Below are 27551 nucleotides of genomic sequence, written 5' to 3' on the forward strand. Positions count from 1 at the left end.
ATGCTGACCTCAAACTGAAGGTCAATGAAAATAATCCAAGGGTTATGTAAATATTAGGACAAAACTAGCTCAATTACTTATTGATGTGGTTTTATATGTAGACCTCTTCATACAATGAATAAGCACAGTTATGCAATAAAAACTGAACACTTAAACATCAAAAAACCATTGACCTGAAGAAAATAAATCCTATTATAGTTCAGAAAATAATGCAACCAATTTTAATTTAATCTAGATACAGGTACTTTATTTACAAATATTTAGATTAATAGCATTTTGTTACATCAAATGAAGAGTACAGCAGTCTGAATAAATCCTTCTGTCACAAAAACAATTAAGACCCACTGTAACTAACTTTGGGAATCAGGGTATTGCACCTAAACAAGGAGTCTTTAGTTTGTGATTGCTACCTTATATCCCAGTAGGTGGTTTGTTTTGTTTTTGTAAATATTTACACACACCAGCAGGTCATGGTCCCTGGGCAAATCCCTTGTGATGCAACAGTGTAAGCAAAATGGACCACTGTAAGCCTAACAGAATATCCCAATCCACTCCAGGAATCTCCTTAAAAAAGTTTAGCAGAGACAAAAATAAAAATGAGTCCACAAATAAACCAAATCCTATTTTTCTGCACATTCCAGTTTTGGCTTTTATTTAACATTGACTATACAATACTCTGGAACTATGACAGGTTTATAGCCCAGAAAGATGTAACTTTACGTTAGTGTCTGTAAATAGGGATTTAAAATGTGTATTTAAAACACAGCAGTTGAGCTGAGCGCATTTTATATAATATGCTCAGGTTTACCTATCCTACACTTCCAGTAACTTCTCAATCCCCAGCCACTGAACCATAAACTCAATTAAAAAGCAATCAACAGAAGTGAAGAACTTAGGAAAACAGTTTTCTAAAGAAGGAAGATTGTTTCTCTTAAAATATGTATTCTTTCAGTGGCCAAACCACCTAGTGCAAAGTAATAACTTACTTTGTATCAGCACAAACACTGAAACACCATTAGAAACACTTTCCCTTTTACAAAATGATTTATGCCAACATGACATAAACTAGCCCCTCCCACTATGAACACAAGGGATAATCCCATTTCACTGTGGTGTTAAAAATGCACAATTTAAAATCCCTTAACAGCAGACCTATGGTTCTGGCTATTTGGTTCACAATCTCGACCATTCCAAGAAGATAAAGATATAAAAGCTTAAAATGTGCAATAATAAACCCAGCCTTTTTTCTTTTTCTATACAGTAAGGCAAGAATGCAGCCCGTAATGCAAAATGTTTACAAAAAGAGAAAAGCAGGTTAGCACATTGTCGATTGCACAAGAACAGTTAAGAAAATCAGCAGGTAAGCCACAGTGCAAAGATGGAACAGAATCTGCTAGTGTTAAATCTGCTGACGCTAGGAGCTCTTTCCAGCATAATGTCCCCAAACACTGCCAGCACCAAGGGGTGGAGCCAGTATTACTTGTGAACTGCAGTTGTGTCTATTTCCTTGTGTGAAATGGCAGGGAGTAACATGGTCACATACAGGTCATACTGTACAAACTGGTATTTTATACTGTTCCAATGCCAGTAATCAATTTATTTTCTTCATTAAAATAATATACACAGGATGTATTGTTAGTTCGGTTCCTTCAAATTTTATACATATTTACTTTCTGTTAAAGAGAAAAGGATAAATGGTGTGTAAAAAAAAAAGAGAGATAAAGCTATTAAGCATGAGAGAAAAGATAAATGGATATTTCTCCCTGTGCAAGGCTAAGACAGAAGCAAAACTCATCAAGAAAAATGCCACCTGACAACAGGGAATTTATCCAACAAAACAAAAGCAGTTGTAGAACCCCTTCTCTACCATCAGAAGTCATTTCACAGCAATGGTTGCAACAGACAAACAGTCAAAGTGAGGGAGAAAGGCTGAAGATATCAGCAAATTAAACCGTACAGTGAGACAATGCCTTGCCAAAGAGGGAAGGTAAAAATCATCAAGTCCAGCATCAGTGCTCAGTTTAAATCATATATTGGTGACATATCTATCACAAAGACAATCGAGGAGGGAAAAAAAAGTCTAGATTTACCATGCAGGAGAGATTTATTACTCTACTTGCCTTTGATAACCTGATTACATCTAGTTGTTTAGCAGTTTAGTATTGTGTTAAACTGTTTTTACAACAGAGTTGTTTTTTTTCTTTGTTTTTTTTTTTTTTAATTAAACCCAGTAAGATGTACAGAAGACAACGTGGCAGTAAAAAGTACTGCTTCCAACAGACAGAGGTGAAAGGTCAAATGAGGGGCCACAGCAAAGAGGTCACTAGCAGCCACAGCCTTCTCTCTGAGGTTGGGGCTCACTGGTTAGCCGGCCTCCCTGCGGGGCTGACGGTTTGTGTTGTACACCGGATTCGGCAGCATTCAGATCCAGGCTTCCATCCTGAATGTTCTGATAGATTTTCTTGGCAGCCTCAAGGAAAGCATCTTCTACGTTCTCTCCCCTAAGAGGCAATTAACAATTTTTATTCAAGAACCATAGATTTCTACAGGTAACACATTATACACTGACTTTTTTGCTACCCTTCAGTCAACTACCATGATATCTTCAACTTAGCCAGTGTCATTTAATAAGAGATCACTTGACTGGACTAAGAGAATGTGGGAAGATATTTCTGGTGGAAAGTGAAAAAACATACTAAAAGCTATTTCTACAAACTGTATCAGGTCATTACACATGTTCTAATTATTACTAAAATGGTACACGTAACATAGAACATGATGGATGAGAGGCCATTTCTGTGACAACAGACAGGATACTCCAAATACAAATGGAAATTTCTCCAAACATGCTGAATAGGATTCCAAGATTTACACTGTCTGATCAAACAAGTGTAAGTATGGACTGTGTCCTGTTTTTATCATATGATGGTAACATGCTTAGCCATGTTCACATTTTTCAATCTTTTGAGACTAAAAGAATCAAATGTAAGACTAAACAAAAATAAGCTACCCTCTACTCATCACTTGAAAGACTTTTTGGCTTAATAAATAAAGAACTCTGATTGGGAGTACAAGGATTCATGGAAGAACAATTAGAAATGATCATTTTTAGACAATATTTCCAGTCTGGCACAATGGTGCAGGCCTGTAATCCCAATGCCTCAGGAGGCTGAGGCAAGAGAATTCCAAGTTCCAGGGCAGCCTGGTGGTGATGCTAGGGCTGTAGCCTAGTGTTAGAGCCCCCCAGGTTAAATCTCAGTACAACCCACATACACAGTATCATGCTTTTTAACATAATCATAAGTATTATATGAACAAATTAGCCAAGACTGCATCCAATATGCCAAATTCCTGTTGTGAAAGTCCAACAAAACTTTTGGAATATAAACAGTTTCATTTATTAAACTGGGTTACCAATGGGAACAATTAAGAAATAATTTTTTAAGTAATAAAAATTCACCTTATTTTTAAATGTGAAATGGGAAGTATGTTTGCTTACTGTTCTTCCCGTCATTAAAAACTACACGTGGAACTGGTGATGTAGCTTTAGTGGTAGAGTGCTTGCCTAGCACACACAAAGCCCTAGGTTCAATCCCCAGCAGCACCCGCACAAACACACACGTACACATATTACATGGATATGTTATTTGTATATGTACATGTGTGTATATATTATACACTTTTTGTATACATGGTTCTACTTTGAGAAACAGTATAACTGAAACATAATCAACATTTCAACTATACTTACGTTTTTGCACTTGCTTCAAGGAACAATAAGCCTAAAAATAAAATTGAGACTATAATTAGGACATTTCAAACTAACTCACAAGAGTGTTTCTCTTCAGTAACATCTGAGTAAGTTTTCCCATCAGCTGTCAGTATTCCTCCTGTAGTTACTGTACAAAAAAATGTATAGTTTTGATTGGGGTTATCTTAATATTTCTAATCAATTGAACTGCTCCTAAAATGAATTTCATACAAGCTTCTGCACACACTTTATTCCCTCATTCTTGAGATTTTTGAGCAGTCTGAATTTTTGAAAATTTGTCAAATAATCTGCAATATCAAAATCCCACCTTTTCTCAGAAATTCTCCCAAGTATAATCATTAAGTGTTAAAAAGAAACCCACCATTTTCTTCAGCAAACTGTTTGGCTTCTTCGTATGTAACATCTCTCTGTGCCTCCAAATCTGCTTTATTTCCTATGAGAATTATTACCTAATTTGTAATCAAAAGAAAGACATCTTAAAACAAAAGAAACCATTTAAACCAACCATGCAAATTCTGAAACCCCCCCAAATCTTGACAGAACAAAAAACTGGGTCCAAAAAAGGCAACCAAGTACTAGCAATACCATCAGGCAGGTCTACAGTATCATAAAGACATTAGTAAGAAGAAAGACCTTAGCAGTCACACAGGCCAAAGCTTGACAAGCTTTCTGTGAAGAAAAGGTAGTGTATTTTTCAAGTTTGTAGACCCCATATAGTCTCCACCTGTTTTTTTTGTTTTGTTTTGTTTTTTTGTACCAGGGATTGAACCCAGAGGCACTTAACCAACCACTAAGCCACATCCCCAGCCCATTTTGTTTTTTTCTTTTGAGAAAGGGTCTCACTAAGTTGCTTAGGACTTTGCTAAGTTGCTGAAGCTGCCTTTGAACTTTCAATCCTCTTGCCTCAACCTCCCAAGCCACTGGGATTACAGACATGTGCCATCGTGCCTGGCCTGCATATTCTTCTTTGCTGTTTTTGTTTTCTATTAACCCCTGAAAAATGTAAAAGCATCCTTAGCTTTGCAAACCATTCAAAACTAGACTGTGGGTTGGATGTGACTTCTGGTCTAGAACAACATCTATTTGAGTAAGATTAATAAATCCCATACATACACCCCCACACACACACACATTTATTTTTATATATATATGAAAGGTTTTGGGACTCTCAGAAAGTTTAAAAACCACTAGTTCAACTCCTTCAAGTGACAGGTAAGGAAATTAGAGCCCAAATAAGGTAAAGGAACTTGCCAAAAGCTACTAAGTCAGTGGTAGTAGGATGTTAGAACCAAGTAGGAAACTCTCATTGTGACCTATGGACAAAGACTGTCCTACCTACACTATCTCTAGGCAAGACTAAGTTCATAGCAGGTAAACACAAATGTCTTGTGTGTTGCCACGGGGGCAGCTGAGAATGAGAATCAGGGTTCTAATGCTATGGGTTCCAGTCCAGGGCAAAATATCACACACCTATAATCTTCCATTTGGAACCATCTATACAAAGTAAAGTTATGCCAAAGTTAAAGAAAGCTCTGCAAAGCTTTAAGAAAAAAGTGTGTAGTCTTGGAAACAGTCAACGGTTTGGGCCTTTCCATGGGGCAAAGAAGGGAAGATTTATGGATCAACTGTATGTGTGTAAAAGCTTATTTCGGACATCAAAATCTCCCCCCTCCTTTCCCTTTCCATACAGGTATAGTAATCCAGATATGGTTTCAACTAAAAGGTGCTTCCACCTTCCACCTTTTTCATGTGAAATTACAGTACCTGGCTCTTTTACACTTTCAATCTTCTGCAAGGACATTAGTCAAGCAGTACAACAAAAGTAAACATTCTTCATTCAATAAACAAATGCCCACTCAGAAGGAAAAAATATCCTAACATACAGTCCACTGGTCTTTTAAAGAATAAAATAATGGTACTCAAAACAAGGAAAACAGGGCTAGGGTTGTGGCTCAGTGGTAAAGCATTGCCTAACGTGTGAGGCACTGGGTTCAATTCTCAGCACCACATATAAATAAATAAAGGCCCATCAGCAATTAAAAAGTATTTTAAAAAACAAACAAAGAAAACACCCTGGCTTCATGGGAGGTGAGGAGGGAGGAATACCACTTCCTTCCCAATTACTTAAGAATTTCAAAAGCAGGCTTCCCACCTTACTGAGAGGGGACGCACATGGAATGCTAATAACAGAGGTATAGAACATACTGGCAACAAAATGAGAAAATATATATAACTTTTACATAAAATCCAAAGGCAACTTTATAGAAAATGGAATTTATGAGCTGGACATCAAAAAATAGAGATTTTTTTTTTTCTTTTGAAGATCTGGTTAGACTGTGGTTATAAAAGAGACAGGAAGGACATGGCTAATTTGTTTACTACATGCCTCCATGGACCTTCTAAAATGAGTATCTTTAACATTTTATTTGAAATAACTGTAAAGTCACAGCAAAAAGAGAGGTCCTGTGTATCTTTCACCAAGCTTCCCCGATGGTAGCAACTTATGTAACTACAGCATTCTCTTAAAATCAGCAAAGTGACATGGTACAATCTACAGCTCTTAAATGTCAATTTTTAAATGCTCTCATGTATGGCTGTGCATGTGTGTGTGATTCTATGTATTTTATCACAGGTATAGATTTGTCACAACAATCAGGATATAGAACCGTTCCATCACTGAAAGAACTACTCTCACACCTCATCCCTAACACTGGCAACCACTCATCTGTTTTTCCATCTCTACAATTTCATCATTTTGATAATGTTACAAATGGAAGATATAATATGTAACCTTTTGAAATTGTCTTTTACTCTGCATACTATCCTTGACAGCCATCCAAGCTGTTGCCTGTATCAGTGAGGTTGTGGCTCAGTGGTAGACTGGTTGCCTAGCACATGTGAAGTACTGGGTTCCATCCTGAGCACATTAGCTAGATTGCTTCCAGTTTTGGGCTATTGTAAATAAAGCTCCTACCAACATTCATCTACAGATTGTATATATATACCAACATAATAATGAAAATAAAAGTTCCAGGTACAGTCTCTAGCATAATAGGCATACAATGTTAACTTTCAATTATGGTTAAACTCCTGTTCCATCATAAAAGCTAATCTCACTACTGATTACATATTTATGGAACCAGGCCTCTGCTAGATGGTGGACATACAAAGTTAAGTGAGACACAGGCCTTCCAGTCACAGCTCAGTGTCCTTCTCCTCATTGTTCCTGGAAAACCTTCCACAGAAATTAGTGAAACTTACTCAAGGCCCTGCTTACACACCATACCTTTGCAAAGCTGGTTTCTCCAGAAGGCACTGTTCATCCTAGACTCCCCAACACTATGCCACCCTATTTTCTATTTCATTTTTCAGTCTGCTTTTCAATATAGTTATCTATATACCTGTCGCTTCCCTGTTAGACTATAACCTCTTTTGTTAAGAATATGTTTGTTTATCCTTGTATACTAGAGTTTAGATGGCTGGCTTTAAAAATCTCAATAAATATCTTCTCAGTCTGGTTAAGAAACTGGTTTTTTAAAGCATGCTAATATTCAAATAACTGTAGATTCACATCCAGTTAAATAACACAGATCTCTTATATATTGTGCCCAGTTTTCTCCAATGGCAACATTATACAAAACAAATGCAGGCATCCCTTTTAAAATTGAAGATTTCATAGTCTCCAACTGACATGAAATCACCACCCCATTCATAACTTTCATTTTTTTAAACCACAAACATGAACAAAAACCAATTATAATAAAATGGAAAACCTGGAGCAATTAGAACTGGAAAAAATATTAAGTTTTCAGTTAATCTAAAGATTCTTGGGGCTGGGGGTATAGCTCATTGGTAGCACACTTGCCTAGCATGCATGAGGCTCTGGATTTGATCCTCAGCACCACAACAACAAAAAATCTCATTCCTAATACCCAAATACAAAAATCTCACCAGTAAAAGGCTTTCCTGTTTGGATTAGCTTAGATCTTAACTTTTCTTTATAGTAAGATGTCATTTAACTTACAGTATTTGGATTGGTGAGATTCCTTGCATCTGTCAACCAGCTGCTTAAGTGGTTATATGTACTTCTTCTGCAAAAATTAAAGTTTAAATTTGTTGACTTCCACATACAACTACCATTTAAACAGAAAAAAAAAAGAAAATTTGGCAAATATTTAAAGTATATACTTTAGTCAGTATTTTTATTTTGACTAGGTAGTTACTATGAAGAATGGTTATGAAATACAACCATATGATTTTTTAAAAATCTAGCTAAACTCATTATTTATAAATAAATAACATCCGACAACTATGTTAATGACATGTCAGAATCAAATTATTTATACTTAAAAGTACATCCATAAACAAACCAATAAGCAAGCATGGAACAATCTGAAGTCAAAACTAAAATTATTTTGAAATTATCCAGATTTTCAATCACAAAATGGACACAATGTAATACCAAAATGCCTAGACAGTGACACGTTCAATAGAAAAACATTTCTGCATTTTAATTTTCAATTAGAAACCAAGAAATCACAGTGTAAGATGGTATGTAATTTATTTTAGTAATAATTCAAAGAGTATGCTAATTATAAAGCATAAAAACTGGCTTTAAAAGGGTATTTAGTACACGTGACTAGAAATTTAAGTTCCCAGATATCAGAAAGGAAGTTTAACCTAACTTTGCATTTTTTTTTAACCTGGCAGCATTTCCAGATTCAAACTGTCCTATTTCTCTTTCTCCAAGCAAAAGTTTAAAAATTCATAGGCTACTTTGCTCTAGCCAAGTTGGCCCCACAATAGCAAGCAAATCCAAATACAGATGGTCTCCAACTTATGATGCTTCAACTTGATTTTACTAAAGGTTTACCAGAATATTACATGCATTTTTGACTGATATTTTCAACATACAAGGAAGTATCAGAATGTAACCCCATTGCTAAAGAAAATTTGTAATGTACAATATTATACAGAGTAAAACTTACTAAAGAAGATAACCTTTATGAAGTTAAAAATGTTTATGATTTCTAGACTCAGAACATTAATCCCATCTCACCCATCTGACATGTAAGGAAAGAGAAGGCCATAAGGATACAGGTCAAGATCTACAACCCTTTCACACATACCATGTGTCCTTAAAGTGTTTCTGAGGTTTGCCTTGCGAATATATTCCATGATCTCTAGCTGCCAGTGCTCAGAAGTATTCATTATTTCAAATATTTACTCTTTCCCCAATGGAAAGTAAAAAAAAAATTCCTTACTCAGGTATTTTTCTTTTCTTGTACTATCTCAAATTATACATAAATCACCACCTAAACGTCAAAAAATGATGTCACATATCAAGACAGCACCTTTTTCTTAATGGTTTAAAATGTTGTAAGTAAACAATGGTCAAATATCACTTTCAAAAAGTACAAGCCTTACCACTGCTCAATATTTGCAGTACCAGCATATCATGACTTCACACAACAGGGATGTTTTACTTCTTACACAAATGATAAATAAGTCCAAACATACTTATTCTGATTTCGATGAATTTTAAAATTTCAAAGCTGACAGGAAGAGTGAATTGTTATAAACTGCCACCACTCTGGTAAAAAGAAAAACCTACAGTTCTATACAGACAGGTTTTTAAATAGTCTTATACAATACCATTTACTGATCATGTTACCAACTACCTGACTAAAATAAAGCATTAAAATATGTAGCATCAAGATCATGTAAATCATATTATTTATGTGCACCTTCACTTCTGCCAATGATTCAGATAATTCACTATAATTTTATATCTATGAATAAAGATATAAAATTAACTGGTGGTACTAACACTAAAAAGAAGTGCTAAAAATTCCTAGCTTTAAGGTGGACATTAGATATATATCAAAACTGATTTGGCAAAACAACTGCCATGATAAGCTCTGCTCTCAATTTAGAAAGGTATCCTGTAACAATTACAGTTAATGCCAAGAATTAAGTCTCAGTAAAGTATTAATAATAGAAAAACTGGGAGGTAAACTGGTATCATGACTCCAACATCAATGTCACTATAAAGTGTCAGTCAAGAAAGCATTATGTAAAGCCTGAAGTATCTTTTATCTGTAACAGTTAATATTGAAATACAATCACCATAAAGCTTACCCTTTTAAAGTATATAATTGTTATTTTTCATATATTCAAAATTGGGCACTGATTACTATTATCTAATTCTAGAAGATTTACATGATCCCAAAGAGAACCCTACCACCACCACCCCCAGCAACTCCCTAGGCCCTGGCAATCTTCCATGTCTGTGGATCCGCCTATTCTGGGTATTTCATAAATGGTACCACCTAATATGTGGCCTTCTTGTCTAGTTACTTTCACTTAGCATAATGTTTTTCAAGGTTGATCCTCAGGTAGCTCGTGTAAGTACTTCATTTGTTTTTATAGCTGAAAAGCAGTCTATTGTGTGGATATGCGATATTATATTTACCCATTCATCAGTTGATGAACATTTCTGTTGTTTCTACCTGAACTACTTTCAATGATTTAAATAGACATATTTTACTTATATGTTTAAAAGATGTTTAAAAGCAAAAATATTTTAAATATAAATTACATTTTAAGTATAAATCACCATATTTAAATTTATTAATAATGCATGGCATTTTTAATGAGACAGTTCTACACAGACAGGTTTTTAAATAGTCTTATACAATACCATTTACTGATCATGTTATCAACTACCTGACTAAAAGAAAGAGCAGTAAGGCTTATTTTACTGATTTTCCCTGAGACCACCCAGTTGTAGAAATTTACTGAGACTTTTGTACTACAATTATAATTAGACACCATCTTTATTCTAAGGCAGCATTTCCCACAGTGTGTGTTCCTCAATAAAATAAACGTAGGAAACACCAAATTAAACAAAGTTAAACAGTAAGGAATTTCATTACTGAAGAATTTCTCAAGGTCTTAATATGCTAATGTACACTGCAACTCTACATAAGGAAATAGTATAAAGCATTTCCTAAACAGAAATATGCTTCAAAGTAATTATCACTTGGTCCCACTCACCTATCTCTACCCCCTAAAAAAAGAGAGTCACGCTGCTTTTGATTGGTGCTTTGCATCAACATGAAAGGTGATCCAGTTCATTTTCTAGCTTACGGGAGACAAACAGCATAGTTTTCCATGTTCTCCAAAGTAAACCTTACAGTCCAGTTTTGCTACTTTATATCAAGTGCCTTGAGTTTCCAGAAATAGCCATGTTGATATAAATTTAATCCTGCTGCATGTAGTATTTAAGTCACTTCAATCCATGTTAGGACAAAAAAGAATTTAAGTAAATGAACAATTAAATACTGAAGTATTATACATAAATCACCACCTAAATGTCAAAAAAAAAATGCTATATATTTCAAAATAGCACCTTTTCCCCTTCAGATGCTAGCATAAGAACCACTTGCAATCTATCATGCTGGATTAGCAAAACTGTATATTTAAATCTTTGGCCTTATTTTCAGAAGGCGTAAATTTTAACACAGAGGCTGAATAAAGTAACTCCTCAAGACTTGCTTGCTTTCTACTGAAGTGAAAGAACAAAGCTTCAAATATAATCATTTCTTCTTAAATAATTCAACTCATGCTGCTTTTCAGAACTGTATTCTTCAATTAGCTCCACCCACCATCTCCTAAAGTTTTCTTCAATCGTACCAACTTCCAGAAAAAAAAAAAAGTTATATCAAGTTGTAGACAGCAACTTAAGTTGTAAAACCAAATACATTCATTTAGTCATCCAACTACAAACTAAAGAATGCCTAAATCAATAATAAAGAAACCACATTTCCCAAAGTAAATTTCTATTCCCAAGTATGAAGGTTGAAAAGTTATTCACCTCTTACCTAGTGATATCATACACCATAAGTGCACCCGCAGCTCCTCTGTAGTAGCTTCGTGTAACAGCTCTAAACCGCTCCTGTCCTGCTGTATCCCAAATCTGCAGTTTGATTTTTTGGCCACTAACTTCAATTATTCTTGTACCAAATTCAACACCAATTGTGTGAGGACAATCAGCCATAACTGTTAGGGAGGGGGAAAAAAATATAATATCCCAACTTTCAGAAAACTTCAAATTTAGACTACTGGGGAAAATCCACTGAATAATCAAAAGACTTGCTAATACTTATAGGCTCTAGACTAATTCTACCACTGGAGGGTTGCGGGGTAAGGCGGGGAAAGCAAAGAACTAGAAGTCAAATGAGAATGAACTAGTATAAGGGTCAGCAAACTTCTGGAAAGAACCAAACAATCGAATTTTTAAGTTTTGTAGGCCAAAAGGTCTCTGTCACAACTACCCAAATCTGCCTCTGAAGCAAAAAAAAAAACAAAAAAAAACAACAGACTATGTAAAATAGACAGGGTTGTGTTCCAATAACATCCTATTTCAAAAAATAGGCAGTAATTGGATTTAGCCCACTAGCTACTGTTTGCTGACCCCCTGGACTAAAAGAATCTGCTAAGTACAAATAAGATTTTTAATAAATCCTTCATAATGCCAAAATTATACTATTTAGCCATCTGACAATCATTACTCCGTTTAAAAAAAAAATCAAAGATTTTAGGACTCTAGGTGTCACTAATCAAACAAATTTTTACCCTGGAAAATATTATCAGTGTCTCAAACAAAATCATCACATTTAATACATACTTATAATTATACACTAACAAGTTACATATATCTAAGCCAATAGTACAAGTCCTTTCCCTTATTATTAGGCCGCTTAAAACCTAAACTCACTATTCTGGTACAATTGCACAATTGAATGGACACTTCATAAAATGTTACATCAAATCTCTGTGGTTAGTAGCACAAAAATGCTATAGAAATGACTTCAACATACACAAACAATTTCACTTATGTTTAGCATATCAATCACAACAAATTGGCCCCTTCTCCTATCACCTAAAATGAGAGTTGTACTCTGAATCTTATCAACTGGTCATAAATACAGAAAACTCCATTTTAAGTATTTCAAATCTACTAATTAGTTAACAAATGAAATATATGCAGCAAATGTACAATAAGATAATCAATTTCTACAACAGAGTCAAAGAATAAGATTATTTAAATTTGACATTGTTCTAGCATCTTTTTTTTTTAAAGAGAGAGAATTTTTTTAATATTTATTTTTTAGTTTTCGGTGGACACAATATCTTTATTTTATTTTTATTGGTGCTGAGGATCGAACCCAGCAACCCGCGCATGCCAGGCGAGTGTGCTACCGCTTGAGCCACAGCCCCAGCCCAACATTATTCTATGCATTTTTTTAAAATAACATTTTTGCCACCAAGAAATCTAAACGTGAGTCAGAATATACCACATATAAAAATTAACACTCTGGGCCGGGGTGTAACTCAGTGTACAGAGTGCCTGCCTAGCTCAAAGCACTGGGATCAATTCCCAGAACCGTAGAAAAACAAAAACCAATACTCAAAACATACTGGTAATAATATATTTCATTTTATCTAAATTAAAAAAAGAAATCACTGCACCTAAAGACAAAAGTGTGAATATAGGGAAAGTTATATTTAATTCATAAAGTACACTGAAAATGACTCAAGTTTTTAAAAATGTAGAAATGTAACAATAAAGAAAGCTCCTAAAAGGCTGGGGCTGTAGCTCAGTGGTAGAGCGCCCACCTCGCACGTGTGTTCAATCCTCAGCACCACATAAAAATAAATTTATTGTGTCCATCTACAACTAAATACTAAAGTTTTACTTCACATATTGAACTTACATTTTTTTTCTGTAAACTGATGAAGCAAGCAAGATTTTCCTACTCCCATGTCCCCTGTTTAAAAAAAAAAAAAAGTTTAAGATGGCAATTACATTTCTCAGTTTTATAATATCATCATATGCAATGATTCTTATGTCTCTTACCATATCACAAGTTTCTGAGACGCTTTTCCTTCTTTACAATGGATTAAAAATATGTGTACGTACATTTTCACTGACTAGTTCCAACCTTTAGCAGTGACAGAATTTGGTTATACATTTATTATGTTAACAGTGAGCCACCAACTTTACCAGCAAAATTATGAAATGTTACTGTGAGCTGTATCAAAGTTTGGGTGTTTTTTTTTTTTTTTAACCCCTTAACAAACACACAGAAGCAAAGGAGTAACAAATGAGGAAACATAATAAGCAGAAATAACAAACTGAATTTTGGAAGCTTGACTGACTAGATCCTGTGTCTTATCTCACATTTTTTATTTCTTATAGAATGACAAAAGAAAAGAATTTATATTACATAAAAACCACAACAGAATAAATCTCATTCCTGGCTATACTACAGCAATATATTTTATGTGTTACAGAAATTATTCTGAATCAACAATGTTCGCTATCAATTTTTGGAATCCAGGGGGATATCAGAATTTTCAAGTAATCTTTAGAATATTTCAATACTACTAGGAAATTAATCTCATTCCTCATTCCTAGTATTAACAATCTTTCAGGTAGCCCTCAAGAACAACCAAAATCACTACACTACGTACTCAGCACTGTACTACAAAAGTATCTAGGCCACAATGCAAAAGGTACATTTATCTTTATTAAAGAAGCTTTTAGTTCCAAAGTGAGAAAAGAGCTTATTTCTTCTGGAGTGTTACATATTAGTACATAAATGTTTGTATATTAATGCTTTAAGGATAAGAGTATAAGTTAAGCAAACTTACCAATAATAATATATTTAAAGATGTAAGAGTAGTTGTATGGTGCAGTTGCCATGGTGGCACTAAAAACAAAGAAAACTGTGTTACTGCAGAAGGAAAAATACACGTTATCCAAACTGATCATTGCAAGCCTTTAAAAAGACATAGGTAAAGATATATATAAAATAAAGTATACTGAATACAAACAAAATATTGGTTACGATAAGTCAGTAAAATTCACTTCACAAATGATCAATACATACAAGTTCTCTTCAATGAATAGTACTTTAACATTCTCATGCATTATTCACAGAAATATGAGAATACACCCAAAAAACTCCAGTATTTCACTTTAGGAATATCAAAAAAGAAATGTTACTCTGGAAAATTTCCAACAAAAATCTCTAAAAATAGTCCCCTTTTCCTTAACATCCCCTCCCTTGTTAATAGATCAAGTAAGTTACAGGTAGTGTACTTATTCAGAATTGTGATTCTAAACAGAATGATAAAAAATAAACACAAAATAAGTTTTATCCTCTACTCTAAATCAATAGCAGAGCATCCAAAGAGCAATCACATGATTTTCAAATCAAATTGACATCAGATTATATTGAATCCCATGAAAATGTGGTTCCTGTATTATTTTATTTTTAAAAGGAGGACATCATCATTGGCAATTTCATATGATTCACCACAGGACTTGCAGATTAACAATATAGTAGGGGCCTGAAGAAATAATACTATAAATGCTGAAAAATATTACTAGAAAATTGTACTTATGCTTGTAAAATTTCAAAGTTTATATGTGTGTGTGTGTGTGTGTATATATATATATATGTGTGTGTGTGTATATATACACACACATAAATATATGTACACACACACACACACATATATATATTTCAAAAGGTCACAGCCCATTCATTATCTTCAGACAGACTTAACCTAAAGAACTCTAATTAGTTTCCAATTTTAACAACTTACAAAAAAAAAAAAATTCTCAGCAGGGTGTGGTGGCACCACCTAATAGTCCCAGTTATTCAAGAGGCTGAATTTGGAGACTGCTTGAGCTCAGGAATTCAAAACCAGCCTGGGCAACATAGTGAAATGCCATCTCAACAATGACAACAAAAGTTCTCCAAACAATTCACATGTGCCTCAAACATGTCAGACACTGTGCTGGTGGTAGAGAAACAAGGGATAAGTTCTAATAATGGCAGTAACTTCCAATAAAAGTTTATTTTCATCAGTTTTCAGCTCATGGAAAGACAAAAATTATATATAAATATCAAAATTTAACCCATTTTTAAAATTTTGGCTTATATATATTTTTTAATTTGATTTTTACTGTACTGGTCAATATCAAATTATACAAGCAAGATAGCTGATATTATTGGAGAAATTCCTTTATTGAAATCAACACTTTACCATGCTTCAAATAAAATTTCTACATAAATAACAAATCTTAACCAGCACACAGAATATTTACAGTAAGTGAATTATCAAGGAAGAGAAAGTTCTTAAATACAGTAAATTATTAAACAATCACTTCACACAGTATAGTCGCCTTCCCATTTAGCTATATACATTTACATTCACACAAGCAGATTCCTTGCTCCCCATTACAGCCTGGCATGTTGTAACACATTTACAATCAGTCTTCTACATCATAGAAAACTCCCTTAACCAGTTCTGTCAGGAAAGGGAGTTTTTCTAGTTAGATTTAATTCTGATTCTGAACAACATGACTTTCCATCTCTTTTCCAGCCATTAGGGACTTAATACTTTTTTAAAAAAAAAACTTGGTCTTGAGGCTGAACTTGGTCTGGATTATTCACCAGATCTCTGAACCAGATACTAAACACAAAAAAAATCTCTTGCATTAAAAATGGTTTTTAAAGGTTATTAACTTCCTAACCTGCATTACTTCTCTTCTCCATGAAAAGAGTACACTTTTATTCTAATTAATTTTTAACTCCTACACTCTTCTTCCCCTACTTGAACTTGAGTAAAAGTAATTAGTTACCTTTGAATTACTGTTTCTCTGGTACTCCTTCCCTTGATTTTCTATACATCTTCTAAAAGTTACATCTATATATACTTTGCTTCATCTATTTTACTGTATTAAAATTACAGGGGTTGGGGCTGTAACTCAGTGGTAGAGCACAGATTTAGCAGGTATAAGGACCTGGGTTCAATACCCAGCACAGAGCGTGCGGGTGAGACACACACACACACACACAAACCTATGCCTCTAACAATCCCAATTTCTACCTCAAATGCTCTAAAGACTAATCATTAAATTATAATCCAATTCTAGTTGTACTAATTTGTGTACCTGCTAATTATCAAACAAAACATTAAATATCTAAATATTCATTAATTAAATATCTACAAAGATAATAAATTGAGAATGTTAATTAGAAAAATCAATGTAGTATAAACAATTTCCAAACAAAATAATCACTACTCCAGATTGAATATAGCACTTTTCTTTGCCTCTACTTCACCATGCAATTTGGGGGCTCAAGTTTCTTTAAATAAACAAGCAAACCTAAAAGCAGAATTAGTGGAAAACTATTCAAACTTACTAATTTCTATAGAAAAAAAGGAGGCAGAACACTGTAGCTACTGATGCAACATGCCCTTCCTTTTTTACTCTAAGGTTAAAAAAAAAAAAAAAACTGGTTAGTTTAAATACATTCCAATAGCTTATATTCAGTCAACTATGTATTTACACTAGAACTACATTCAAGGGACCTTTTTAAATACACTTAGTATTACTTTAACAAAGGATTTCTCAGCCTCATTTCTTAAACATGAAACTTAGAATTGATTGGTGAAAACTATATTTTTGTCTAGCTTTGGAAGGGGAAAATCTGCCCTTTATTTTATTTATTTGCGGGGCTGGGGCTGGGGCTGGGGCTGGAGCTCAGTAGCAGAGTGCTGGCCTAGCATGTGTGAGGCACTAGGTTTGATCCTTAGCACCACATATAAATAGACAGATAGACAGAGATAGATAAAAGGCATTCTGTCCATTTATAACTATGAAAATATTTTTTTAAAAAGAAGTGCTCTTGCTTTACCTTTTGAGAACTTAAAGGTCCAAAAGGGGACCAAGAAATGTTGGTCTAGTTCAAATACTCTGAAAAAAGAAGTCCACTCAACACTACAACTTCTACTAATTAAAAAACAAACAAACAAACAAACTTGGGGGACTGGGGTTGTGCTCAGTTATAGAGTACTTGCCTAGCATGGGTGAGGCACTGGATTCGATCCCAGCACCACATAAATAAATAAAATAAAGGTATTGTGTCCATTTATAACTAAAAATATTTTTTTAAAAAACTTAGTAATATTCTATAATTTGTATACAACTCCTGATGTGACTAAAAGGCACTTCCTTTTATAGCATTTGAATAAAGATGACAAGCAGATAAGACCTCCTTTAATGCTTCTGATTTTGTGTGTGTTGATAGGGACTTAAACCAGGGTTTTACCATTAGCAAGTGCTCTACCACTGAGCTACATCCCCAACCCTTTTTATTTTGAGACAGGGCCTCACTAAGTTGCCAAAACTGGCCTCAAACTTACAATCCTCCTGCCTTGGCCTCCCAAGCAGTTGGGATTAAAGGAGTGGGCCACCACACCTAGTGGCCTTTGATTTACAAGGAAAAAAAAATGACAATTCAGACAACAAACATCATTAAATACATGATGAACAATGTGTAAACTAACAAACACGATTGTTACAGTTACCATTTACTGGGTATAGAACATGTACCAAGCAATATACTAAACATTTTATATGTGATTTCACTTAATCTTTACTACTAGCCTTACAAGACAGGTACTATTATCTCTCATTTTACAAATGAGAAAATAGTTGCAGTAAGTCAATAACACGTCCAGACCACAGTTTAAATGGACAAGACAAGACTGAATTTGGCACTGTTTTGACTGCAGAGATCCCTCTTTAACCACTACATATTCCTGCCTCTTCCACACAGTTATGAGAAACTCAGTGGTGTTGCTTTAGGACACAGAGCTTTCTCACTGGGTCCTAATTTAATATTGTGAGTAAAAAGTACGAAATAATCACATTCAAAAGATGTGTTGTGATAAAAATTTGTAGGTACAAATGAACAGTAATATTAGCAGTCATTATAATTTACCTACTTTACAAAGTTTCCTAAGAGAGCATGTGAGAGTAAACCACATGATGATTTGCATTACTTTTCCCTATACTGTCTTACATAAATCGTTAACTCTCACAACTCTAGTAGAATCATTATCGACATTGAAAAATTCCAAGAAATTGAGGATATAATCTACTAATTTAGCCAGTGTTACAAAGGTAGAACTAAAACTTGAACCCAGGCCTGATTCCAAAGCCATGGTTTCCCTAGCATACATAGGTAGACAGCTGTCATGAGAAATGTTTACTAAAACAAACCCCAATTGTTGTTCCATGTAGTCAAATGACCCCTCTTAAGACATTTTGCTTAATTCAGCTTTAACAAAGGATTTCTCAGCTTTGTATCTTGAATATAAAACATACTATTGTTAAGGTCATAAATAAAACACACAACATGTTTTTCTTCCACGTTAACAAAAATCACGAACATATTTCCATATTAACATTACTGTTGTGCCAAAAGAATACATGATCTTCATTAACTGAATCAGACACCTTCCTAATTATACAAATGACTAGTTTTGCAATGCGCAGGTACATGTGAAGTTAGATTCATACAGCTTGTGGAATTCTGAAATGCCATCCTTTTGTAAAGTTATCAGTATATTTAAATATCTTCAAAATAATCCAAATCATCCTTTGGTCCACAAATCCACTTGAAAATATCCTATAGAAACAAAAACTTCAGTTCATAAAGCTAGGAGTGTATTACATTTAATGCACCATTTTTACAGCAAAAAACTGGAAACAATCTTAAATATTCCCATCAACAAGGAAATGGCTGAATAAAGTACACCTGTACTACAAAATAATATGCATTCAGTTTAAAAAACAGTTATACTTACATGCATTAATCTGGAAATATGTTGATGATTTTGTTAAAAATGCTGCAGAGTTTTGAGTAGTAAAGATTAAGCATACCTAATTTTCGGACACACACATACTCAAGAAAATAAACATCAAATGTGAAAATGAAAGAATATATAGGCTGAGAGAATAAAAGGCAAAGAGGAAAATTATAAACCTTAAACATCCCTGCAGTATAACATAACAAAAAACACTCTATTTCATTTGGTAATATGTTCTAAAGTACACAAAGTACTGAAAATTGATAAGTATCATTTCCAACACTGTTTCTGAATTTATTCATAGTACTGGGAGCATCCTAAGAAGCCAATCATATGATCAGCCCCAAATAAAAAACCAACACCAAGAGCAGAGGATTTTTCATTTTTTAATAGTTTAACTCCCTACTGTGTTTATGCACTGTCTTTCACACTATTATATACCATTTTATACTTCTTAGAACATATGATATTACTGTAAAACTTTTACATAACTGATTCAAGACAGCAGGGAAAAAGCAACCCACTAAATATTCCTGGTGATCTGAAGTCTTTCATACCCTCATTGCTCAGGATTTTTTATTTGTTTGTTTATTCCAATAAGTAAGAATTTTGCTTTAAAGAGGCACCAAGATGGACTGCTTTTGTGATCTCATTATGAAAATATTATCTACTGAACATAAAACATTGTGCTAGGATTTGACAATATAGTAATGATCAAAAATGACAACACTGCCTCTGCCTTCATGGAGTTCAAGAACAGAGTATTCTGATTTACTTATAGGCCCACTCAAGTGGAATGCTTACTTGACTATAAGTCAGATGGACACAAAACTTCTGCAGTTAATAACAATCTAATTAAAATAAGTAGTCCATTTCCTTTCTGCTACAGTATTACAACTTCTGAAAGTAATCCTTGGAGGCCCACTTTAAAAACAAAAAAATAAAAAAATCTCACTTTTCACAAAATAGTTAATTAAATGTGAAGGATTATAATAACTGGATCACTTAAAGTGTCAAGAAATTTCAGCTAATTATGGTATACTGCCGAATAGGAAGTAAAGTAGTACCTTTATTCATAGAAAAACTTAACAACCAAGAGACAAAATTCTGTACTTGCTATTAGAGCTTAAAAGGACTAGTAACAGTGAAATGTTTACTGATGATATATTATTCTACTTTGTATACTTTAAAATTGTCTAAAAAAAGTCTTAAAAAGTAAAATATAACTATCTCTAATCTGTTTGTAAACTGCTTTTTCCTACCATGGCTGACACTTGTTTTTGTTTTTGTATTGGAGATTAAACCCAGGACTGCTTTACCATTGAGCTACATCCCCAATCTTTTTCAATTTTCTGAGAGAGGGTCTTGCTAAATTGCTGAAGCTGGCCTGGTACTTATGATTCTCCAGTCTTAGCCTCCCAAGTCACTGGACTTAGGGCAGATGCCACTAACACTTTCAACCACATTAAAAAAAAAAAAAGCTTGAAACATTTTTAACTGTCTCCCTATAGTATCAGTTTTAGCATTATATCTTACATATCTTACTAAGATTATGCAAAAATATTTGATGCTTACAGACTTACTTGTAAGAACACTCAATTCTGTTGCATATTTGAAGTTTACAATTTATTAATTTTAATAATTAGTAATATTATTAATATTAAAACTTAATATGAAATATAAAAAGTGAAAATATGGTTTTAATTCCAAGGAATTTTTTACTAGCGCATTATAATTATACATAATAGTGGAATTCATTATACCATATTCATGTAAGCACATAACCAAGGAATTTTTAATATATCAGAATCTAAGCTTTATATCTTTATAATTAGTACCATTTACTGAGTACTTATTATATCCCAACTACTTTATAAACAATCTCTAATCTTAAAAAAATCATTTTATAAATAAGGAAACTATGTCAGAGAAATGATATACTCATGTTTATATACTACTGGATGCAAAGCCAGGATTTAAGCCCACTCTTTTAGAAGTGGAACTATCTGGCTCTCTAAAGCCTTGCTCCTCTCATTCATTCAACAGATATTACACACCCACTACAGGCATGGCAAAGTTGCAGGCACTGGGACACTATGTCAAGCAATGTGCTAAGGGCTTTCCTTAAATCCCACTTAATCCTGAAACAACTCTAAAAGGTAGGTACAATTATTCCTTTTATAGATAGGGACAACACTGAAGTGGGAACCCTAGGCAAGCCGACTCCAAAACCTTAGCTAGTACATCCTTCAAGGCATGACCAAGTAAAATCACCAAAGCAGATCTCTGAAGAAAAATTTGGAAAGGCTTGAGGGAGAGGTAGAACTTGGATTATTGCAAGGTCAAGTTTGTCCTCAATAACCTCACCAGAATAAAAAAAAAGGTAGTTGGGTCAGTAATGAAATGAATAGTAAAACTTTTCCAGAGTTCAAATCTGAGCTCTTGACACTTGCTGTGGGACCACCAGGAAAACACCTGCCTTCTGGGAAAGTGCTTCTTCAAACAAAATGGAAACCTGCATATCTCCTCCAAGGTCTGTGAGAATGAGGATTTGGCCGTGTACCAGCTGACCTGATAGACTTTAGTCATAAAAGGGTAATCAGTTATCATCTGGAGCAAACACAGGAAAAAAGAAATTCAGTCGTCAGACATGACCAGGCAGGGTCTCTGGTCTAACCTGGGGTGTAATTCAGAGAGCACCAGCCACCATGTGGGGAGAAACCAGTCTGTTGGTACACCGTTAGCCAGCTACCTCACAATTTCAGGCCTCAGTTTCCACGCCTGTAAAATGGGGACGATACAACCTATCTCCAAGGACTACACCAGGCCGGATAAACACATCTGAAGATCCCTCTCTGTGCCGGCACACAGGAGAGTGCAAATCCTCAAAGCGTTCTTGTTCCATCTTCTTTTTTAAAATTCTAGCCAAAACTTTTTTTCTTCGACATTTCTAGATGCTATGTCGGTTCTGAGCCTCACAGGGGCTCACCAAATCCAGAACCCGGCAAGCACGGACCCACAACCGCGTCCCCAGCAGGGTCTAGACCGGCTGCCCACATCGACAAGGACGCGGGAGCTAGTCCAAGACACCGGCGAGACTGCGGGCTGCTGCTGCCTTTTGTACTCGGGGCCAGATGCGGCCTCTGGGGCGTGAATGCCACGTCTGGGGCTCTTGGGTGCCGGCGGCGCGGCTCGCGTGGGTAAACACTGCGGGGGAGGCCTGCAGCCGCGGGGACAGGCGGCGGGAGAGGGGCCTGCGGGAGCCGCGGGTCTACCCGGGAGGCGGGGAAGACCAGGCGGAACACACCCTTCCCCGCACGCCCGGAGCCCTGCGCCGGCGGGCAGCACGAGGGGGTCCGGGCGGCGCGGGGGACACCTGCGCCCCCGCACGCGTCCTGTCAGGCCGGCGTCGCGGCGCCCTCCGCCGACCCGGGCTCGCCGCGGCCTGCGGGGCAGGGCCCGGGCGCCGCCCGCCGCCGCCGCCGCCGCCCCTTGCAAGGACCAGACGAGGAGGCCTGGACCGGACGGACACTGCGGAAGGCCTGGGTTACCTGGGGGGTTGCTGGTGGCTGGGCAGCTTTCCGGGCGGGAGGGGGGCGTCAGGACGAGGAAGAGGAGGGCGGCAGCGACAGGAGAGGGGGTGGGGGCGGTCGGCCGAGGCCCCGGCAGGTAGGCTGGCGGGCCAAGAGGTGCAGACGCGCCCGCGGCAGCAGCGGTGACGGCGGCGACTGCTCTTGCGGCTCCCTCAGGATCTACCTCGGGCTGGTCCAAGATGGCGGCGCTCCCTGCACAGGGTTTCCTGTCACCCTCGCAATGGGCCGGACCACAAAAGAAGGGGGGAGGATGCGCGCGCAGCCGGCGGAGCCCGGAAGAGGGTTGTGGAGGTCGGGCCGCTGGCCACGCCCCTTCCTCGGTCCTCCCCTTTTTACTAGTCGCGCTGCCGCCGAGGCCCGCCCCACTAGCCTCGCGACTGAAGGGGCGGGGGGAAAACACTGATGCGCAAGCGCAGTCGCGTGTCTTCGCCTCTCGGGGAACTTACAGCGCAGGTTTGCGTGGAATCAGCTGGGGTGCGTCTGCGTCTCAGATCCCTACGGCTGTTGCGCGAGGAGACTTTTCCACAATTTTGAACGCCGGCAGCCACCACTTATCTGGAGCCTAGCTGTGTACTGGCCACTGTCCTAAGAATGCATTTACTGCATTCTTTTAACATGTATGTACTATTGTTTTGTATACAGCTGTGAACGAGGCAGACTAGTCCCTGACCAACAATCCCAGAAACATCTCCCCATTTTATCGGTGGCTAAACTGAGGCTCACATTGATCAACCCATATGTCTAAGATTATACAGCTAGAAAGTATCCCTTTCTGGCGTGTCTCTCTCCTTTCTTTTAATCTTGCTTTGAAGGTGCCTTGATAAGAAGAGGGAAATTGTGACATTTTCCACTCCCATCTTCCAACTCAGCCTTCATTATCACCGCCCCAGAAAGTTAACACGAATTGATGCAAACCATGTTTTTACTTTCTTGGGCTCTGGGTATTTTCGCCTTGTGACTTGTGGATGTGGGTTTATTTATTTTTATATTTGCATTTAATTTCTATTTTACAACTGCATTGGAATAAAGATAAATATATTAATAATATATAGCAAGACTTTTTTTGCAGGTAAAAGTTCATTTTTTTTCTCCAAATTTTAAAAGACCCGAAAGCATTGTGCACCCCTAAAAGTTTTGTGGGCCCTTCTACATATTATGTCTTGCACAAACAAAAGTTTATAGACAGAAAGGAACCACCACGTGGCAATGGTTTGCCAGTTTCCAAGAGTCTCTTAGTGTCTGTCTTCAAAACACGATGTATGCTTCATAAACCTGTTTTTCTAATGTATTTAACAACATGTGTTGTTGCTGACTTATAAAACCTAGAGAACATAATGGATGTCTCCTCTAAATGAAGTTCAAGCTCACTCTTGACATTTAAGATCTTTTCTAAACTGGTTCTGCCATGAGGTAGCGATATTTCATTCCGGAAAAAAAAAAAAAATGTATGGCAGTTTACAAATTTCTTTTTTTTTCAGAAAGACCTAGGTACAAATCCCTCTTCTGCAATCTACTAATGCCATTGCACATATCAATTGATTTCTCAGATCCTCACTCTCTTTTGCAATACAGTAGCTATAGATAGCTAAGGCACATGGGTCCTCATGAAAATTAAATGAGTTTATATGCAAAATGCCTGACATAGTAATTCAAATGGGAATGATTATTATATGATGATCTAATATAAGTTGATATCTAATGTCTTACAGTGGGAAGAAGAAAGGAAGGAAAGAACTTTTTTAAAAATATATATTTTAGTTGTCAGTGAATACTTTTATTTATTTATTTATATGTGGTGCTGAGAACTGAACCCAGTGCCTCACACGTGCTAGGCAAGCACTCCATCACTACAACCCCATCCCCAGGAAAGAACTTTCTTGTGCTAAATAAAGGAGAAATATGTAAGCCATTTGCCTTTACTTGCCCAGGTATGAAGTTAAGCCTGGCTATAAAGATTCTGTATGTCCAATTGTCACTTGAATTGATAACTTTCTGTGTATCTAATGTTTATTGAACAATTATTATGTGCTAGGAGCTATCCAAACATCCTGTTCTCTTATTTAATCACTACAACATCCCCCCTTAAGTCAATACTGTATTCCCATCTTTTTTTGCGTTAAAAAATTGAGTGTCATACAGGTCTAAAGTCATATAGGTAAAAATTGGAATGCTGGGCCATAATGACTCAAAAGCTACCATTTCTAAATGCTACTCTGTACTTCCTCCCTTAACTGCACTTGCAGCACTATAGCTAGCTTAAATGTAGATCCCAAATGGTTGCTTAAGACATCACTTAGATACAGTTTCAAACAGAATAGTTGTAAATGCAGAGTGCTTGTCATATGCTAAGCAATGCAGTTACAGAAGGTAGGAAAAGTCAATTCTTATAATAAGCCCCAGAGTTTTCAAAATTAGGAGATACTGTGTGTGACCAATTGCAGAATAATTAAGAAGGATTGCCATTGGGACAAAAATCTGTCAGCATTTCCAGTTAACATTTTTAAAGGCTGCTTCTATGTAAAGAGATGTATACACACAATATTCATAGCAGCTGTTTGTAATAGCAAAAAGCTAGAGTCAAATAAAGTGTCTATTACTACACACCTGTTACCATAAATTATATAAATCCATATTATGATATACTATGCAGCCTTTAAAAAGAATGAGGCCTATGCATATGTTCTGATACAGAGCGATTTCAAAAAAAATTCTTTAAGTGAATAAAACAAGATAAAGAAACTAGTTTGCCAACATTTGTTAAACTGTAAGAGGAAGATGAAATGGACATATATGCTTGTGTAATTGGTCATTGGGAGGAGTTTTTTCCTGTTGTCCTGGAACTGCTGCTGAGGCTAAACCAGAAAACAGAAGTCCATAAGGAGCCTCCATTCTACATCTAAAGAGCTGCCAAAGCCTAGAACCAGCTACCTTCCTAACAGAGCATTAGAAGACCCATTGTTCTTCCAATCCTTACTTACCTCCACTCCAGTATCCCCTGACTAGTCCTCATTCCAGTCCTCTCCCCACATTAATGAGTGGAAAGAAAGGCCAGGGCAGTGGGAGGAATGTCTGCCTATGAGGGAATGCAGTGTTGAGGAAGGAGACCCATGGGTGCTTATATCCTCTTCCAGACCCCAGAGAGAGGGGCGCCAAGAGAATCCCTAGTGAAGACTGAACAGCCTGAAGCAAGAGGGGACTAGCGCCCTGCACAGCTGCTGGGCAGCAGACTTACAGACCTGCCCTGCCTCGTTGCTGCCAACTCAAAGGAAAACACAAGTGGAGGAGTTGGCATGGTGGGGCTTTGGGTATGTGGCAGAAGGCTATAGGTGGAGAGGGGCTGAAACTGCTCCATCTCCCCATCCAGTTCCAGATTGGAGCACTGCAAAGGGGTGTTAGCAGAGGGCTGTGCATGGACAACACAATTGGAGTCAGCTGGGAAATATAGCAGATACAGGAGGGGTCACCCATTCCTGGGGGAGATGCATTCACTGATGCTTTGCCATGTCCACCTGGTCTTGTTTCTGTGTGTGTGTGTGTGTGTGTGTATTTTGCTGGGGATCTAACCCAGGACCTCACACATGCCAGGCAAGTGCTCTGCCACTGAGCCATATCCCCAGTCCTGTTTGTATTTTTATAATACCTTTTGTAAAAATAGATGTTATTTTATCCTGTATCTCTTTCCAGAGCCTTAACTAATTAAAGTCATTTTCAGATCTATCATGTTTATTTAAATCAAATTAATTTATCTCCTTATTATTGATTTTATAAGCTTTATTTTCTTGGTGAATTTTCCTTGTGAGTTTTTTTGAATTTTGGTTCATAGACTTATCTTGGACTGCAGATTTTCTTCCCTCTCTCTTTCCCAGCCTCCCCCTGCAACCCCCACCACTCTCTCCTCTTCTTTTTTTTTTTTTTTGTCTGTGTTTTTGGAGTTGCCACCTATACAGAACCAGATATTAAAATATTGGTGTCCCAGTAGGAGACGTTGAACATATAGGTGAATTAATACAGTTTGTACTCTGAATTCTATTACTATATATACACGTGCTTCCTAATCTATTTAGTTAGTTTACAATTAAAAAGCAGTTTTGTGTCTTTGTTTTTATTTTTTTTTTTTTTTTTTTTTTTTTTTAAAGAGAGAGTGAGAGAGATAGAGGTAGAGAGAGAGAGAATTTTTTAATATTTATTTTTTAGTATTTGGCGGACACAACATCTTTGTTTGTATGTGGTGCTGAGGATCGAACCCGGGCCGCACGCATGCCAGGCGAGCTCGCTACCGCTTGAGCCACATCCCAGCCCCTTGTGTCTTTGTTTTTAGATGTTGATGGATCTTTATTTTATTCATTTATTTATATGTGGTACTGAGAATTGAATCCAGTGCCTCCTACATGCTAGGCAAGCGCTCTACCACTGAGCCACAAGCCCAGCCCATATCTATTTAT

General features: G+C 36.4%; 1 protein-coding gene across 1 annotated transcript; it reads right to left on the reverse strand.

The window, feature by feature from the left end:
- Positions 1–219: 219 nt before the first annotated feature.
- Rab14 (RAB14, member RAS oncogene family) lies at positions 220–23192 on the reverse strand. Its single transcript, XM_046451737.2, has 8 exons — positions 23068–23192; positions 14495–14553; positions 13555–13608; positions 11659–11836; positions 7797–7863; positions 4134–4221; positions 3752–3782; positions 220–2501 (listed from the first exon to the last, which is right to left on the reverse strand). The coding sequence occupies exons 2-8, from the start codon at positions 14544–14546 to the stop codon at positions 2324–2326; spliced, it is 648 nt and encodes a 215-aa protein (XP_046307693.1). The 5' UTR covers positions 14547–14553; positions 23068–23192; the 3' UTR covers positions 220–2323.
- Between the last annotated feature and the right edge of the window lie 4359 nt (positions 23193–27551).

This window comes from Marmota monax, unplaced genomic scaffold (assembly GCF_021218885.2).
Source record: "Marmota monax isolate L192 unplaced genomic scaffold, Marmota_monax_Labrador192_F-V1.1 WCK01_AAM20220418_F8-fsc00020, whole genome shotgun sequence".
In the NCBI taxonomy this organism is placed as follows: Eukaryota; Metazoa; Chordata; class Mammalia; order Rodentia; family Sciuridae; genus Marmota; species Marmota monax.